Genomic DNA, 18,696 nt, shown 5'->3' on the forward strand with positions numbered 1-18,696 from the left:
TTAACGTGCACCTAAATCTAAGTGCATGGGTGTTTTCGCATTTCGCCCCCATCGAAATGCGGCCGCCGTGGCCGGGATTCGATCCCACGATCGCGTGCTGAGCAGCCCAACACCATAGCCACTGAGCAACCACGGCGGGTCAGCGACGACGACGACGACGACTATGAATGATAACGATTACTTTAAAAATGCCCATGGGTGCTCTTAATCATCTGCATCTCCTGCTACGGTGTAGCGCACTTGGAGCAGTTGAGTGAATGGATCGCTGTTCTCGGAAGTTTTAGGGGACCTATACTGAAAGCAGTGCAGCACTATTTCTGCCCCGCGTGACCGAACCTTACCGCGCTTCTGCTAAAGTATCTGTCTGTAACATGCTATAGCATAGCGCAGCGCACTTCTGTGGAGCGCACGGTAATTCGTTTCTCACGTCATCGCTTCCACTTTTCAGTGATCCTCTCCAACGGATTTCTCCCCAGCAACATCTTCGAGGGGGGCCAGGTGAACATCGGTTCGTACGAGCAGTGCCTCCACACGAGGGCAGTCAACAGCGAGGGCCAGAAGACTATGCAGGGGCAATATTGTTCAATGCACGTCAAAATGCCCGTCGACCTCATGGGCTCGCTCGTCGACAGATTCCACAAGATTGGGGAGCTCCTGGTAAGAGGCCGAAATCATCTGTTTCAGTCCGCACAAGTGATGTGGGGGCGGACGAAAGGACCGTTAATAGAAACGGGCCAAATGTAGCAGTGTCTTGGGGCTCTTTGAAATCGTGATACGACAAACCTATAGAATCATTCAAATACGGCACTGATTTTGAAATTATGTGTTGCTCTTGATGTCCTCGTGTCGTTTGGGCTTAATCGTTTGAACCTAGTATTTTTTTCAACCTAGCATTTCTTTTTAGCATTTTAACCCAACGTGCCACCTGATGGCAAGCGCTGACGCTAAGGTTGTCATGTAATGCACCGCTTTTTATTAAGACACGGTCCACAAGTTGAACCTGCAGCAAAAAGGTAGATTCTATTTATTTTCTCAAGCGTATTAGTTCTTATTTGAGAGAAAGTTTTAACTCTCATGGGCCAACTCCGAGTTTTCTATTCAAATCATGTCAAATGCGGAAACGCTCTCATTCGAGAACCAATGTACCGATCAAAAATAATTTTATCAGACTAAAAAAAAAAAATGAAATTCTAACGATAGCTGCAACGTCAATTTTCATTCAGGGCAACAAGTGTTTACAAAAGTTGCAGTTAATTAAAATAAACCCCTCCGTAACTCCCCACTAAAAACGGAAATCAAAAGTTTCTAAACTGTACTTTGTTGAGTTTCCAAAACGGACCATGTTGAATTTCCATGAAATTGTTACGTTGTTAACGTGTGTCTTGCAAACGGTGTAAATTAGTGGTATATTGCGGAGCGGTGCCTATATTTTGAAGGCTTTGGACGATCATACTGGTGCACGTTACAGGAATGCGATATTTCTTTTCATTGCGGAGTTATTGATTTGTAAACTTGATGAATTAATTTTGTAAAAGGTTTCTATTTCTAGCACTTTTCGTAAAACCACAGAAGCCCTAAACCAAAGATTTGTCACCGGAGTTGGCAGATTATAGCTTTCTTTTGAAATGTGGCAAGGTGTACCAAAATTGGTTCGGTGGAGGGCGAACGATAACATTTCTCCGTTCCGGTGTATTTAGATAAGGGATCCCAAGGTATAAAGCTTGCTATTGAGAGACAGTGCGCAGTCAGCAAAGCGCATTGAGATTTAACAGCCCTTTCAGTCGCGCAGTTTTCTTGTCATTGCGTTCCATTATCGTAATTTCTTTTTCATACGCCCGTTTCTTCATATTTGCAAACAGAATGAGAGAGAGAGAAAAAAACTGGGGAGGGGGGGCACCTAAGCAATTCTTATTATGTATAAATGCGAGATCATTCTTGTCGCTGAGTGTGTCGGTGAGTTACGTGGCTGAGTTTAGTGTTGCGGCGAAATGTTGCTGAGTTTAGTGCTGCTGCGTTGTTTCCGAGTGTAATATATTGCTGTTTATGAGGTCGCAACAGCGGAAGACGACAAACCGGCCACACTGCGATATGTCAGTTTTGTTTCATTTGCGGAGTTCTCATTAAAGTAGTGTTTCACGCACATTGCGTTCAGTGTTCTTTCTCGATGACACCACTTTTCAGCACGATGACACCACTTTGCCAAGCGATGACCGTACTTTTTTTGAGCGGCACCATGCGGTTGACACTACATTTCTTCATCGGGTTCGTAGGCGAACTCCACCTCATACTCTTGGGGGATGTCGTAGTCGTCGTGCGACGGGTACCTGAAACGCGTTGCATCTTATCCGTCGTCCACGGGCTTCGGCGACTGTGTCTGCGGGCCCCCGACAACGCGAAAGGCAGAGCGATCGGATACAGCTCACCGTGCTCGCTCCACAGCCGCTCGCTCTGCCATCTAGTGAATCGCCCGCCAGACAAAGTCCAACCACGTGCAAAGGCTGGAATAGATTCGCCATTATCGCCTTTTGTAATGGCGGCGAAATGCAACTGTGGAGCAGTGGTTAGCACGCGCGGCTACGGAGCGGTAGCAATGGCGGTCGGGCGGAGGATCAAATGCACACCGTGGCCACTTTTCTGTGAGATGAAAATGGAGTAATTTGTGTGCCGTTTTTCTGCCACGGCTTTCTGCTACGCCTTTCTAGTGACGGCGGGGTTGCACAACGAGCCAAGTAATGCTCTCGCATAAAAAAAAGTTGTCGCAGTTTCACCTGAAAGGCGAAGCATCAATTGCGATAGCAAACTTGTAGAGAGCTATACGGAGTAATGATATTAGCTTTATAAGCTGTATAAACTTGGACATGCAGCAGCATCGGCAACACGCAGAACTGTTGTCGACGCCGTCGGCGTTTTGCCCGCGTTAGCTCAAAATGCGTGCGGCGTTGGTGACTGTTGCCGGAGCCTCTGATATAAATAGGCACTTGGTGCCGCAGCTAAACGTGGCCTCCCTTCCCTCCCCCTCCCCAACGGCCTCTCGCGTGTCTGAAGAAGGCGCGTTTGCTCTACATATATGGTGATTGTAAAGGAGAAAAGAGACGCCTACTTCTGCAGCCCTTAAGCGAGCACGGCGCAGAACGCGCGTTTGTTCTCCGCCGTGCGTTCACTCCCCGTGAAAGACGCGCCCCTCGCGCCCTTTCACTCGCACATACAGCGTTCGGCGCGCGGCGACGATTTCATCTCCAAATGACGTCATACGGAACCTCACGGCGACGGCGACGGCGACGGCGACGCCGACGGCAGAAATCTGCTTTTGAGTGTCCATATAATTGCTATCGCAATAAAATATGTTCATGACGGTTTCTCAAGGTTCTTTTTATTTTTAGTTTTTCTCACCTTTCGGAAAGAAGTAGCATTATGCACTAAATTAACTTTTATTGAGTAGCTTGAATGATACGATTTTTTTCTTAGCCAAAGGCGGAGAAGTCTCATTAAATAGTACCATAGAAATGGCTCCCGAATAGTGCCGAATAAATGTAAGAGTATTTTTTAAACGCATGCATATTATAATTATAAAACTGACTTATACGTCTTCATTGTTCGTGCTTCGTTGGCGCCGCAACTATCGTCCCGTAATACTGTCACCAGCTGTCTCAACTTGCCAACACCAGATCGCATTCATTATGCACACCAGAGGTTTTGTTGACATGGGACCTGATACTGATTTTTCAAGATTTCGCACTTTCTTATTTCATCACGTCTGTTGCTGTACTTTGTATATAGCATATCGTTGCATATGCACGAACAGGCCGTCGTCATGCGCAACTCATATTAATATCAGGGGACGCTAAAGAGAAATCCGAAATCCGTACAGGCTGGCAGATTACTCTTTCAATACTCGCTTTGTATTGCTTCGAATTACCAGCCAAGCCTTGCGTGCTTGGGTGGCAATTGTTCTACCTGAGCATCTCATGCGTTGTAAACATCTTCCACTAAGACAATCAACATGTGTAGAACTCCTTTCTTGATTTTGCGCGCAGGTGATAACCGTAACTTATTTGAACTCGAAGCAAAAAGAAGCATGAATGTGTTTGCGAAGTACATAACCCATTGTGCTAATCAGAATTTTAGTAACCCCACACACAAAAAAAGAAGAGACAAAACGAGATAGATAGTAAAGAAAAAAAAAACTACGTAATTTTGAATTCGGAGAAACAGTTTTTTTTTTATTTTGCAAGAGAAACCCGCATATGACCAGCGCATTACAGTATTCAGCGAGAGGGTGTCCTTGATAATTGCAAGAGTGAGGTGCATTTGCAAAATCATCCGTGTTACCAAAATCCAAAATCATCCGTTTTAGCAACGACGGTTCGGGCAAAGAGTCGTTCGTAAATAAAGTTTATTTCTTTACGAACGAAAGAAAGATTCTTTAAAATACGGGCCGTCACACTGCCTTATCGGGACTGAAGTTTCGGCGCGAAGTAAAAGAAAAATTATGTTTGACCACGTTTTTTTGTTTTGTTTTCGAGCAATCATTCACTTACCGCGAAATTAATGAAAACTGAGTTTTGAAAGAATGCTTTGTGACTGTAAACTGATTCAGCGTTTCTCTTCAGCGTTCCTTTAACAAACGAAGAAAAAGGTTTTGTACGCAAGCCACAAGAGACTAAAAGCAATGCGTCTTATTTCGCAGGGGCGTACAAACCCGCTTACGCGGACCACGTACAACAAATTCGCCAGCACGGACTATCGCATCGGGATCTGCACTCCGTCGACGTGTACCACCGAGGACCTGCAAGTGTTGGCCACAAAAAGTACGTCGACGGACGACGTTACTGTAGTCCCGCAGGTGTCTGCGTGTCAGGGCACCAGGCGGACACGGAGTGCGAAGTGTGTAGCTAGGGATTTTTGGAAAACGTCGCAGAAAGACAATGACATTTAAGTTTTACGCTCGCGCGTGACTTGAGGGTGCTAAAGTGTAGTTTTCTTCTAAAAGAAGCTATTTGTCCACACGTACACCCGTTAGTAAAAGCCTACGGATCACAGGCTTTCTATTACCTATCTGGTCAACATAGCGTCAATTTTTTTTTGTGCCGCTAGTTTAATGTCTAATATAGGCAACACTTTGCTGCTTATATGGGTTGATTCATTCTTCCTTTCTGATTCTCAGTGCTCGGCCAGTATGGGATAAACTCCACCGTCAGAAGCTGTCGCACGGACAATCCTAAGACCATCACAAAACTTCAAGCAGCATCCATGTAAGCGTTGAGTGTTCTTACTGCTGTGAGATTTATTTATTTATAATGAATGAATGAATTTAATTATTTCACAAATCACAAGTAAAAAAAAAAGAATACACCTACTAAAACGAGCAAATTCGAGCTGTTGATATTTTATTCATCTGAGAGAGAGGATACCGTGTCCAAACCATTCAAAAAGCCTCAGCACACGACAGATGCCCTGAAATACTTGCACAATTACTCATATTCTGTGAAAATAGATGACACGCTGACAACGCGCATTTTGATCCGCTTCACTCCAGGAAGGCCGGATGATGTGATAGAGATGTTTACGAAGAAAAAAGACTGCGTTCTCCAAGTCAAAGTTTCCTAATCTGTCGTTAGAGAGAAGCAATCAGCGCATATTAATGCAAAAATTTGATCTCGTCACGTACAAAAAGAATCGAACTGTGGTCGCTCAAAGAATCGTATAGGTGGGTGTCTTTCATGACATTAATCGTCTTGCGTTTTCTCGTTCCAATTCCAGGGCAGTGCTGGGAGTTCTTGCACTCACGGTTGTCGTGGCAACGCTTACGGAATGGATAATGGCAGCACGCGGTGGATGCAACGTCAAGCAAAAGGGTAAGAGAAACCATCTAAGTTGGAGGTCTGGATGGTACGGCAGCTAGAAATCAATGTCACTGCATCATTTATTTTTCTACGTGTGCAGTCAGTGTCATTGCACAAACACATTATATACACGTTTTCTATATATTTATTCCCATTAAAAGCCTTTTGGGTTGTGTGACACAATTTCGATCTTTTCAGAGGGACAGATAACACAATACAAATAAGACGCATTCCTTTCTGTATTATATTTCGGGTCGATATTATTTTAACAAAGGGTAACATTGTCATCCACCCGATAGTAATACGAAGCAAAGTTGTGTATTTTAATTCAATGGCTGTCAATAGTTTGTTCGGTATACACGGCCCACAGAGAAAAACTCTATACTATAGTGCATTAGCGAGGTCGTTTTCTGACAGCGCTCGTAAGCAGTAGCATCAGAAGAGCGCCTCGAGTTGTGTGCACTATTGTGGGGCTTATTTGGGTGAGTCGGTTCATGTCATGCGATTGTCAAACCAGACGATAGAAAGTACGTGCCGAGAACAACACGGCATGTATGTGTGTCCTGTGCTTTTGCGCCGTATTTTTTTTATGCACCCGCTTATGCGAATGTTACTTTGAGCATCATTCAATGGCTCCTTAATATCAGCCGTAACGACGATGGCATAATATCTGTCTGAACAGAAAACCACACGCAAATTTCACTGCACGTGGGCAGCCCCGTCTATTACGTAGCCCTCCTGCTGGCGATCATGTATAGTCTGCAATAAAAAAAAAGAAGGAAAAAAAAACCCATCATATGACAATTAAAGAAGACTCGCATGCGCCTGGCGCGTGCGCCCGCGCACGGGCGCGTAATAAACAAACTTTTGGGTACAACGCGGAAATGTCTCGATATGTTTCGATGAACCTGACGTAATCATCGATGCAATTATCTTGAATGGAGAAGACGTAAGCGTTATCGTAATTTAGTGCGTGGTAAGCTTCACCTTGAAACTGCTGGCCCCGCCGTCGCGTGTGGTGAGAGGGGAGGGTGGCTGATTGGCTCCTTGCCGGGGAAATGCTCATTGCGTCAGCATACCACGAGCCAAAGGAACTTGGACCCGCCTGAAGAGAGCGCCCGCCGAGCGACACACCTGGCGTCAGCTGGACGCTACGTCATAGTTCGAGTAGCCGCAGGCAACAGGAAAGGGGCACCTCGAAAACGGCACTGCCGACTGCTCTTCGCCACCTTAATTGAAACTCTCACTCTTTTTTTCCCTTCTTTTTTTTTTGGGGGGGGGGGGAAGGACAACCCCAGATTTAGTTCTTCATTTGCCACGACTTTCTTTGATCACATACATGTTGTGGAAAATCCGTAACCGACTTGAAACTCTCAGTCTTTCGTTTTTTCGGAGTCGTTTCTTTCGTTTTCTTTTTTGGAGCGAAGAACCCAGTTTTAGTCTTTCATAAGGCTTTCTTTGTGCCCATACCTGATGCGGGAAATACCCTGCTGTGTCCTTGCGCTTCGACCGGATTAGCGACCCGCTCTCCGCAAGGAAAGTTTAAAACAATAATGTAAAAAAAAAGCGCTATCAGATTGATGAACAGCCTTGGTGACTCCTTTTCCACCGAATTAATTGATTTTCCTCCGCAGGCGTTCACTTCTGCATTCTTATTTCAGTTACTGTATATTCTGTTAGGAACCTCTATGATTCTCTTTGCACGCAGTCATTACGCTCCATTATCCTCAGGTTTTTAAAGAACGAGGCTTGAAAAACAGTGGCAGCTGGTATCGAGTTGGATGACATGAGTTTTGGTCTGCTTTTATGAACCCATAAACGTGAAACAGAGATAGAACATGAGACAGACAACGAAATGAAATCTAGAGACGTTATCCTAGCAACAAGTCCAGCAATCTACTGCGACAAAAGGGTGATGAGGCGACACACAAAAGATGGCATAACCAGGCACAAACTGAAATTTTTTACAAGATATCCGCAATACGTTGTGCAGTATTGTACACTGTTAAAGGAAGCACCTATAACCAGCATTGAGGCAAATATAACTGAGACCATTATTTAACTTTACTGGAAAGAAGTGGCTGATATGACCCATCGCACGTACATAAAATATTAAGTCTTTGGGCCCTTATGTCATATCTCAGCGATAATCCAAGGTAGAATACTGTTACTTGAACAGTAAACCACAGTGAAGTGTATTATACGCGTTGTCTTCTCAAACAAGTAAGCATTTTCGGCAGTACACCTGGGCCTTGTAACGTCAAACTATTCAAATATGTTTTTATTCCAATCTTCTGACATCAAATTTACGTATCCGCCGACGCAAGCATTGGGTGGTGACTCGGAGCGTTGTTTGAACAGGCCTATAAAACGCTATCCTCGTTTATATTCATGCGTAATCTTGACCTCATACTAAATAAGCTAGCTTTTGAGAATAAAAACATTACTATTAGTAGGAGATATCAATATTAATCAACTCGATATATACAATCATGTCACTGTGGCATATACTGAATGTTTTAGCAGATACGGATTTGAATCACTAATTGAGTCACCAACACGATGTGCTACTAAAGGAACGAACACACTCATAGACCATGCCTTATGTAACTTTTCTCCACGTCCTTCCGCAAGTGTGATTGACATTATTATTACGGACCATTATCCTATCCTTTTCTCCTTTAATGGTTCCTTGCTAGTTGCTAAGTCATCTTTCATCACAGGTATTTTTTGGCGAAAAAATGTTTGTAGAAGTTATTTCGGAAACCCAGTGGTCCGAGATAAAGTCTAAGTGTGACACTGAACTAGCTCTTAAAAATTTTTGTAGATTGATTATCGATGCAGTGTTGCCTAGCACAAAACAGGTAAAAAGCAAAAAAAAAAAAAAGAAATATCCTCAAAATCCTTGGGTGACAGAGAGACTACTGAGAAGCATGCGAAGAAAGGAAAATGTGCACAGAATGACGAACCGCCAGCCATTTAACATGTCGTTACATTGACGGTGAAAAACATACTGCACCGTTTTAACTAATCTGCTAAAGAATGCAGAAAAAGCTTTATTACGAACATGATTTTGGAAAATATAAAAACAACACTAAGAAACAATGGGAGTTTTTAAATTTCTTTTTGAACACGAATGGTGTGCAACGTTCTTGTAACGAAAATAAGATTTAATGGAGAAGCTAACACTGATCTGGTTGATATTGTCACGGGAAACGGTGTAACTGAAAATATATTTACAAAATATATACAGCGAGCTGTAGCACTGCCAAGATAGCGGAAAGACAATCTCTTCAATCGTCGTTGTCTTCACCCGAATGGTCAACGTCATCTTTGTCCCATTGCGCGCAGTCTCGTAACATTAACCTCCGGCCGGAAGAGCGCCCACCCGGCGCTCTTCCGTCGGCGCGAGGTATGGCTTGAGGCGGGCCACGTGCACGCCGTCTGAGGAAGGAGAAGACGTGGTAGGATCGAGCGGGGCTATTTCGTAAGTGACATCTGTCAATTGTCGCAGGACGCGATAGGGGCCAGAGTATCTCGAAAGTAGTTTTTCAGAAAGGCCAACGCGCCGAGATGGGGACCAGACAAGGACATGGGCGATGCGGCGACTCTTCAGTGCCTCAAAACGCCGGCATTCCTTGATAATGTCTTCAACGGTCGAGCAGTCCTTAAAGACCAGCAAGTTGAAAGCATCATCAGTAATGCCTTTCAGGACGTGACTTACTTTGTCCGCCTCGGTCATGGTGGCATCAACTCGGCGGCAAAGGGCGATAACGTTAAGGATGTACGACACGTACGATTCCGTGGGAGATTGGCCGCGACAGGAGAGATCCTTCGAAGCGGCGCTCTGGCGACCCATTGGTTTGCCAAATAGGTCACGAAGCTTCTGCTTACATAGATCCCAGCTGGTCAGCTCCGTTTCCTGAGTGTCAAACCAGACGCGCGCTGTCGCACTAAGGTAGAAACCGATATTAGTGAGTGTCACTGTCGGCTCCCACCAATTGTTGGTTGCGACGTGCTCCTAATTCCTAATCCAGTCATCAACGTCGACGTTGTCTGTGCCGCAAAAAGATCCTGGGTCACGGGGTTGGATCAAGATCACTGGCTGGGGTGCCGGTGTTGCGGTTGACGCAATATCCCCGCCTGTTGACATGGTGGAACTTGCCAGGACACGTCCGCTGCGGAGTTCCGTCTTGAGTAGTACCCCAGCACTTCCACCAAAATGTCACGGGAAACGGTATAACTGAAAATATATTTACAAAATATATACAGCGAGCTGTAGCACTGCCAAGATGTTGTTGTTGTTGTTGTTGTTGTTGTTGCCTCAAAACATGCCAAGATGGCGGAAAGACAATCTCTTCAATCGTCGTCGTCTTCACCCAAATGGTCAACGTCATCTTTGTCCCATTGCGCGCAGTCTCGTAACGATATTTTAAATACTTTCAGTAATTATTTTGATGAGGGGAATGTTGACCAGCCTATAGCCTCGCATTGTGAATTGAAATGTGTTGGTTTCTCTTCTTATCTGTTTCCTGTCACACCACACGAGGTGCTCGCTGTAATCCGTAACCTCAAAAACATTGACTTTGGATTAGATAACTTCTCCGCTCTGCATCTTAATTTAGTGGCTCATCTTGTCTGCGATACACTAAGCTACATCATAAACCTAATTTTCAAAAACAGTGTGTTTCCTAGCTTTTTAAAGAAAGCAAAAGTAATTCCTGTTTTAAGAAGGGTGACAGGCATGTCATTTCTAATTACCGTCCTATTTCTATCATTTCAGTCATTAGTTAAATTATAGAACGACTTTTTGGGGTGCATCTAAGAATTATCTAAATAAGCTTAATACATTAACGAACTCTCAATTCGGGTTCCATCCTGGAATCCGAATTCACCATCAGCCGAGGGCTTATGGTGAAAAAAGTGTAGAAGCAGAAATAAGAATTTTTTTGTTCGGTCTACTCATGCATAATCAGTGTGTACACGCCATATCAAATGAGTAGTTTTCACTGTTTTTATGCCATCGAAGTGGACAGACAATCGAAGTGGAGGTGGCCCGAAAGAAATGTTGACCAATAGTGGAGGGTTAATTGCAGAAATGAAATAGAAAAGTTTGGAATAGCTTTACTTTATAGCTCCCCTGCATCACACACAGCTACATCCGTTTATTTGATGCCCTTTTTTTGCATTGTTTACTGCTCATGTGTTGTGGCAAATCCGCGAATGAGGGCAAAGAAAAAAAAAGTCAACCTGTTATTGATCGCTGCGGCAGCGCCAAAGAAGATTAGGTCATCATCATCATCATCATCATCACCACATCATCATCATCATCATCATCATCATCATCATCATCATCATCACCGCTCTTTTTTGATCCCATTCTATCCCCAGACGGCACAATGCTTGGAACGCTGCTTTACTTTTCTGCTGTGAGCAACACACGCCACCTGCTGCGCACCGAGAACACGGACAAGAACCGGCCTCTTCTATTCCTCGGCGGCTTCAAGGTGCTGCTCATCCTGTGGGTCATATACGGACACTCCTACATAATGGTGCAACTCGAATTCTCCGGTGAGCGCCTCTGATTATCCAGAAGCTGCTTGCGGGCCAGGCTGGCGTACAACGCCGTTGCCAGTCGCTCTGATATGAACTATATATATATTTGAAGCATTCGGTATCGCCTGGTTAAATAACCCCTCACCTGTGCGTTGTACTCGGCTGACTAGATGAGCCTCGCGTTGACTTCCTTTTCGCTCCTTTTTTCCCCAGTCTCTCGTTGGTGATTCTTTCTAAGCTCGGATTCCCATGGCCAGTTGTATGCAGCTAGCACCTGTTGGCAATTTACCCTGCAACTCTTACCCTGTGTTCCTTGCATGTATTTTCAAGCGAGGCAAAGGGTTCGCCGAAAGATGGCCACTTGAAGGAATCGACAGTGGGCAAACGAGGGAAGCTTAGGCCTGGAGCCAACGTTTGGCAACAGGACTTGTCCTAGTTAGGGCAACTGCTTTCCTTTGAAGCGTTTATATACGTCGCTCACTCTACCCCCGGCGCGAAGATTATAAAAGGGGAACGAAATAGTTAGGTAAGGGTTAGTGAACTGGTAGTGTTCAATGGGAGAGATTAGCTATGATAATGGGAGAGTGGGGAGTGGGGGGGGGGGGGCAGGATCTTCCAAGCAGTAGGGGTGACAAAAAAAAAGAACATTGTGAAGAAATGTCAATTTAAACAGTCGTTGTCGATCCGGTGGGTTTAGTTTTCACAGAAAACAGGAAGCAGTTGTTGCCCTTTATAACAAAGAGGTGTACTCTTGTCGAAGATGAGACTTGCTTTGTTCTCACTGTTGCATGCATCTTGGAGTATAAATGCAGTTGAAGGAGTTTATTAAATTATAACAGCGATGTAAGGAGCATAAACAAGGAGTTCACTTACTACGTGACGCGGGCGGTCAATAGGATGATCCACGTCTGCCGCTAGAGCCTTGAGTGACACTGGCTAACAGTTCAATAGTCAGGTCTTGTACACGTACATAAATGCCCAAGAAAGTGGACGTGCGCACAGCCGCCCTCGTAGTGCAACGGTAGAGCATCGCGCACGTAATGCGGATGATGTGGTTCTGGCTCCCACCGGCGACAAGTTGCTTTTTCGTCGTCCACTTTAATTTCTTACCTTGTAATTTCTACATTTCCAATGAGAAGACAAATAATTGCCCCTATGCTTTCCTTGGATTCATTATTTGTCGGTTTCATATGGTTGTGACTAACAAAAAACGAGCGTCTCCCCCCCGCCCCCTCCTTATTTTCTCCTTGTTGATCGCTTCTCAATGTTTTTTTCCCTCGCATGGTTTCATACGCAGATAACCTGTTCAATATAGGAGATATCAGCAAGAAGATCGTCTCGCAGATAATCCCGAACGGTTTCCTCAGCGTTTCCACGTTCCTATATCTAAGGTGAGAAGTGCATGGCATGACCGCACAGGCCATTTGGGAAAACAATGAGGGTAACTGGAGGGAAGATATAACCAGAAACGTCGGCCAAACATCAATCTCTTCTCTGTTCCTCCGTACTTGGCCCCTTTTGTATAACAGCGTTATCGAATGTACGGATAGCCGAAAAGAAACGCGACCACTGCAGCGTGCGGCAACCAGCTGATGGTATTTTATAAGTAACAAGGCATGATCTGCAAACTATCGAATGTTTTTGTTACTGAGTGCTATTATTATAGAAGTGATTTCGTGCCTCAGCGACGATACGTCAACGTGTAAATATAGTAATCGCATGTTGTGATCAGGACACTTTTTGTTGCAACCCGAAGCGCGACACTTACTCCATCGATCATATAATAGACCCCTGCAGTTTTGATCACGTCTTATTTGTGGCATGGCCGTGTCTGCAGGTAATCGTTACGTATTCTCTGAAAGACAGATAGCGAGCAGGCATCTTCGCGGCCCTGGCCACACGAAAGCCTTTAGGAGGAGATGACTAAAGCATGGAATGGCGTTGCCGGTACTTAGGCGAACTGCTTCATCACTAAGATACTGCATTTGCTGCACGTTCAAATAACACGTTGAAGTGAACGCCCGTTGGATCTTACCACAAATGAGAAATTTAGGCAAACAAAATGACATTCGAAAGCACCATGTCGCTCGTAATAAACGAGTACTTTTCATGAACGAACATGTAATGGAGATTTCTTTGTCAGTTTCTTACACACTTTTCTTGATTTCTTTGTCCGTTTCTTATACACTTTTCTTGATTTTCAGTGGCTTCGCGTTAACGTTTTCACTCCTTGGCTTTCGGCAAGGGTTATACAAGCAGAACCTGCTCATCGTTTTCCTCATTGGTTGCTGCAAGCGTTATCTCAGGTACGCATTGTGTACTTACGGATTGAGCGTCACCTAAAAAAAAAAAAACGTGAACTGCTGACCAATTATAAAAGAAGATCGTTACTGCATGAATACTAATTGATTGATTGAGTTATCGGCTCACCTATTGGTAGATTAATCTCTCGATATGGTAACAAGTCATAAATTCAGCTCTTGGCTGGCCAAGAGCCTTGAGACGCTTGTTGTAATCACAAACTAATCACCTTGGGGGGGGGGGGGGGGCTCAGGTTTCCTTCAAGCGGATTTGTCGCTTTTTGCCTGGGCCATCCCGCATCATCCTGATGTAAACATGCAAATCAAATCAAATCAAATCAAGTCAGTCAAACCATACCTTAAAGGCGCATTGAAACTGTCGTTATTGCCACCGTGTTCGTCGTACATTAAATGACCAATCTATAAAATTTGAGTGATTATGCTAGCTATTTCAAAATGATTTTTTTAAAATCGCGAGCGCCTAAATAGTCTGGCAACTCATGCGCATTCTCAGCTGCTGACTATATAAAACAGCCGTATCTATAACCTCTTTTACGCCACTCTTAAATGAAAAAAAAAAAAGAAGCCTTTATGATTTTATTCGGTGCTGGGCGGAATCGAACCCTCGTCACAAAGGTTCCTCAAGCACAGCAGTCCGTTGCTTTGACGCTGCGCGACGAATGCTAGTGGGCTCCTAGGGAAAAAAAAAAAAAAAGATCTCCGCGTTTGCAAGCACGAGCCCGCCACGAATTTCGGAGGCTACGCGGCGACTTCACGGCAGCGCGGTTAGATGGTGCAGCGTGCCCAGAGGGAAGCGCGATCGAGGAGCCCGGCTGTAGTACACTCCTCACCATGACGCGTTTAGGCGGTGGCAATGCGATGTGTTATTACTTTGCTTTAATGCTAACCGCATTAACGTCGACGTTCGTCGTGAGAGTGGTTCTGTCGGAAGGTTTTGACGAAATAAAGCCAGCAGGAGTTGTGAAACTTCTGGAGTAAGTGATCGGGCTCCTATATTTATCACGACAATATAAATCTTTTTCACTGGGAAACTGTTTACGTGACTTTTGACCTGTCTATTTTTACCAGGTTGACAATACCGATCATTGGAGTCATTTTGGGCACATTCTTGCTACCGCTGCTAGTCGATGGTCCGGCCGACCAAGATTTCGTGGCGAGTGAAGTGCAGGGCTGCATTTCAAGATGGTGGACCGTGTTCGTGCACTCCAACAACTTCAACTCGATGAATGATATGGTACGTGCACGGCGCCCTACTCGACGCGTTGACTAACAAATTTTGAGATTAATCTAGCGCGCCTTTTCGGCGACGTTTGGCACTTTGGCGGTGTGCTTTAATTAATTGAGTAGATTAGGCGACGCGCGGCCTACAATTTTTGCTGCTTTAACTGGTGCATGCTTTCCGGTAGCACTTCCGAGCGTAGTGCAAGGTGTTCTTTTTTATTATTAGAGAGCTCAAAGACCCCGCAAACCCGGTCCCAATGTAGCAGTGGCGATATGGGTAATATCAGCGCTAAATATATCATCAGTGCTACAGGTGCAGTGCAGGTGCTTGTTCGTGACCAGCCAGAGCCAGTGATCACCTACATCGGTGCAGCATTCATTTTCAGACACCAGAGTCTATTCTCGTTACATCAGTTTACCTCTTACATGTTGAAGTCGAGCTTGGTCCGTGCGCAGCGTTGTTCGCAGTAAATAAATAAAACAAAATAACAAAATACACTTTCGTGGTGAGGCAGCATTCGAACCCAGGTACCCACAGCTCGAAATCGATCGCCATAACCACTAGTCTATACATCCACGCTTACACAGCATGTATTTATGGGAACCATATGATTCGCGTTGTACCGACGATTGCAACATCTCCCGCTATGGGCAAGAGAGCAAAAAAATGAGAGAGAGAGAGAGAATGAAAAAAAAAGATCGAGAGAGAAACAAAGAAAGAGACAGAGGCTGGATTTGAACCCGGGTACTCACGGTCAAAAGGCGAGCATCATACCCACTACGCCATACACCCACGCTTGCTTGCAGTGCCCCGCTGTTTCATCAGATTTCAGTAGCGTGGAGCTGGATTAAATTTTTTTAGTTGTATTGGCCTTTCCCTGTCTAGCGACCCGTCTTTACGTGAACTCCGCCGTTGTCTGTCAGGTATTTGTAATAGAAAATTAAAAACACGTTTGGCGCACAAAACAACAACAGCAACAAAGGCGTCTGTGACAATGATGTACTAGCATACTTTTAGACACAGGTTGACTCGATAATAATTCATAGTTCACAAACATTTAATTTCTAAGCAATACGTTTCTCTTCTTCTACGTATGGGACAAGGCTGCCACACACATAAGAAATGCTTAGTGGGTCCGGGTTCCCACGTCGCACAAACTATAAAATTAAGAAACATACGTGATATATACCAGAATTCTTGTAAATCCCACGAATATACCTGTCCCTTTTTCTACAGTGCCTGCAACATCTGTGGTACGTGAGCGCCGACATACAGCTTTTCGTTTTTGTGGCACTTCCACTGACGCTTATATTTGTCAGGTAAGTTTTCTCCCAAATATTGCAACTCATCAATATAGTGGCTTGCTGTGACCATGTTTCCTGCTTTCTTTAAAATGCTAGCGTGTAAGACGAGCAGCTGTTTGTACTGTCATTATTGAATGCGCGGCCACTGGTTTGTCCAGTGTAAAGGGATTCAGGTTTCTGTTTTCGCGGAACAGTCGCCATGATGGCTCAGCGGCTGCGGTCTTTTTGGTGTTCAGCACAAGGTCTCGTGTTCGTAGATTGAAAGGTACGTAAAAGAGTCCAGCGGGGTCAAATTTAGTCCTCTATTACGGCCTCCTTCATAGACACTTAGGGTCGCAAAACCCCCCACCAATTGCTATCTTTCCATTTATCAGAAGTAAGCTGCAGACGGTGGACCTATTCATGAAGTTGAAAAGGAGGCAGCAAGGAGCACACATAGCACTACAACACAGGCAGTCAATGTCGGTCAATGCTTCTCATTCCATCTCAAATCACATACGTAATAAAAATAAATAAATACTGGAAGTATACTTTTTCAGTCTGGTAAGGCGTGGTCACCAAGGCACGGTCACCTCGAGAGAAGTGCATGATCCCGTTGCATTTCCGTGATCGCCCGTGCTGGCACCCAAAATTACGATGAACTCATTTCACTTGCACAGAATGTCTTGTCCATGGTGAATTACCTCGGGACCTCCTTTTGTGTGTTCACGCATCTGTATTTATGATGTATATTAGTTCAATGAATTTGAATAATCCCCGAACGTTACCCGCTGACCATCGTACATTTCGGCAGGCTGCTATGACAAAAAACTAGTATCACCCCGAAATTCGTATATATACACCGTTTTCACATCATTAAAACTCACTGTACTAGAAAAAAAAAATAGGGTGGATAGGCACCAATAGTAAACCATTTTTTTTTCCTCTCTCTGCTCAGGCACCCCAAAATTGGTCTGGTGCTGTCTGCTGTGCTTGCCATTGGTTTCACTGTGATGACCGCTCTTCAGATTTACTACTTGAATGTCGCATACTCCATGACCGTGGCGACAAACGACCAAAGGTGAGGACATCGCGTCTCCCTTAGACTGAACCTGTACCTCCAGTGCTTGTATGAGAAGTTAGCATTTCGATTTAGTGAAGTATAACACACAACGTTCAGGGGACATATTCTGCGACGTTCGCCTCGGCGATACTATCGCCTTCATGTGACGTAGTGCTCAACCAGCTAATCAGGCTATCCGATTTTGCTCAACCAGCCAACCAGCGCACGCCAGACAGCGATACTGTCGCCAAGGCGATGCTATCGTCGAAAGTGATCGTCGCAGAATACGTCCCCACTGCTGTTACCATACTGTTAATACCGGGGGGAAATACTGCGCTAAGGAGTTGCTCTTTAGAAATTTCGTGCATCGCCTAATAGGTTTTTAACATTTACCATTATCACTTAAAAAGCCTCTTTCTTAATGTTTTCCGCCAATAACGTTCTAAAATTGTTCATGTTTTTTTTTCCAGAAAAGTATACCGTTCTCTAGAGGTAATCTATTACAAGCCTTTTACGCACGTCGGTACCTACGTAGTGGGCCTCGTGACGGGATACCTTGCGCTGGAATACAGAAACAAGCCTATTAACAAGGTAAGAGCTCAGTATCTTGCAGCTTTGTGATCGTCACCCGGGATGAAGGCAAGAAAATTACGGAAAATTTCAAACCGAATGATTGATTATTGCAAAGCACAGGCCAGCCGGACTCTTTAATGATGAAGTGCGTGATCGAACGAACACTAGGGGACGACAATGGATGATAACAAAAATTTATATACTGAGCACTCTTTTAAGCCTTACCGCACGCTGTATCTTCCAAGACTGTCTTGTGTTACTGCATATGGAAAGTATTGTAAAGAATTCTGGACGGTGTAAACAAATAGGCGTCGTAAGAAATAATGTAGAATGTAGAAAAAAATATCAGACCACTGCGGATGTTTGCAACCAGTACTGTAAGACCTCCTTTCAGTTATATTGAGCAACGTGGCAAACGTTAATACGTTCTCCAGAAACACGGATGAAGATAATGCTTTTCCATGGATAAATTACTCTGTAGGGCTTTATGATTGCAATAGCAATTATACGGACACTCCAGGCGAATTATCGCCATCGGCGTCGTTGTCGTTGTGGCCGTGATGTTCCGTTTAAGTCCAAGTGTGATAAAAGCGCGACCGCGCGCCTTTGCTGTGGGTGCGAGCGAAAGCGTGCGAGCGTGAGCCGAGAAGGATGGTGGCTCGATCTCGCGCGCGCAAGGAAGGAAAGCGGGTAGGAAGCGCGCCGTCTTCCATCGCGCGGAAAGCAGCATGGATGGGGGGAGGTTGTACTCCGGTGGCGGCTGCGCATGGCGCGGCTGAGCGCGGCGCACGGGCCATATCTTGAAGGCGATCTGCGGTGGGTCTAGTCGCCCCGA

At 44.8% G+C, this 18,696-nt stretch overlaps 1 protein-coding gene across 1 annotated transcript in view; it reads left to right on the top strand.

The window, feature by feature from the left end:
- The window catches only part of LOC119436755 (nose resistant to fluoxetine protein 6), a 28,241-nt gene extending 10,168 nt beyond the window's left edge, over positions 1–18,073 (top strand). Inside the window, exons 2-12 of the mRNA XM_037703748.2 lie at positions 449–657; positions 4,688–4,808; positions 5,165–5,252; positions 5,761–5,855; positions 11,235–11,414; positions 12,697–12,790; positions 13,604–13,705; positions 14,789–14,954; positions 16,179–16,261; positions 17,184–17,306; positions 17,759–18,073. Of these exons, the coding sequence (XP_037559676.1) occupies positions 449–657; positions 4,688–4,808; positions 5,165–5,252; positions 5,761–5,855; positions 11,235–11,414; positions 12,697–12,790; positions 13,604–13,705; positions 14,789–14,954; positions 16,179–16,261; positions 17,184–17,306; positions 17,759–17,909 (1,412 nt within the window). The 3' untranslated portion in view covers positions 17,910–18,073. The remainder of the gene's footprint in view (positions 1–448; positions 658–4,687; positions 4,809–5,164; positions 5,253–5,760; positions 5,856–11,234; positions 11,415–12,696; positions 12,791–13,603; positions 13,706–14,788; positions 14,955–16,178; positions 16,262–17,183; positions 17,307–17,758) is intronic.
- The last annotated feature ends 623 nt before the right edge of the window (positions 18,074–18,696 follow it).

Source organism: Dermacentor silvarum, chromosome 1, assembly GCF_013339745.2.
Source record: "Dermacentor silvarum isolate Dsil-2018 chromosome 1, BIME_Dsil_1.4, whole genome shotgun sequence".
NCBI classification, from domain to species: domain Eukaryota; kingdom Metazoa; phylum Arthropoda; class Arachnida; order Ixodida; family Ixodidae; genus Dermacentor; species Dermacentor silvarum.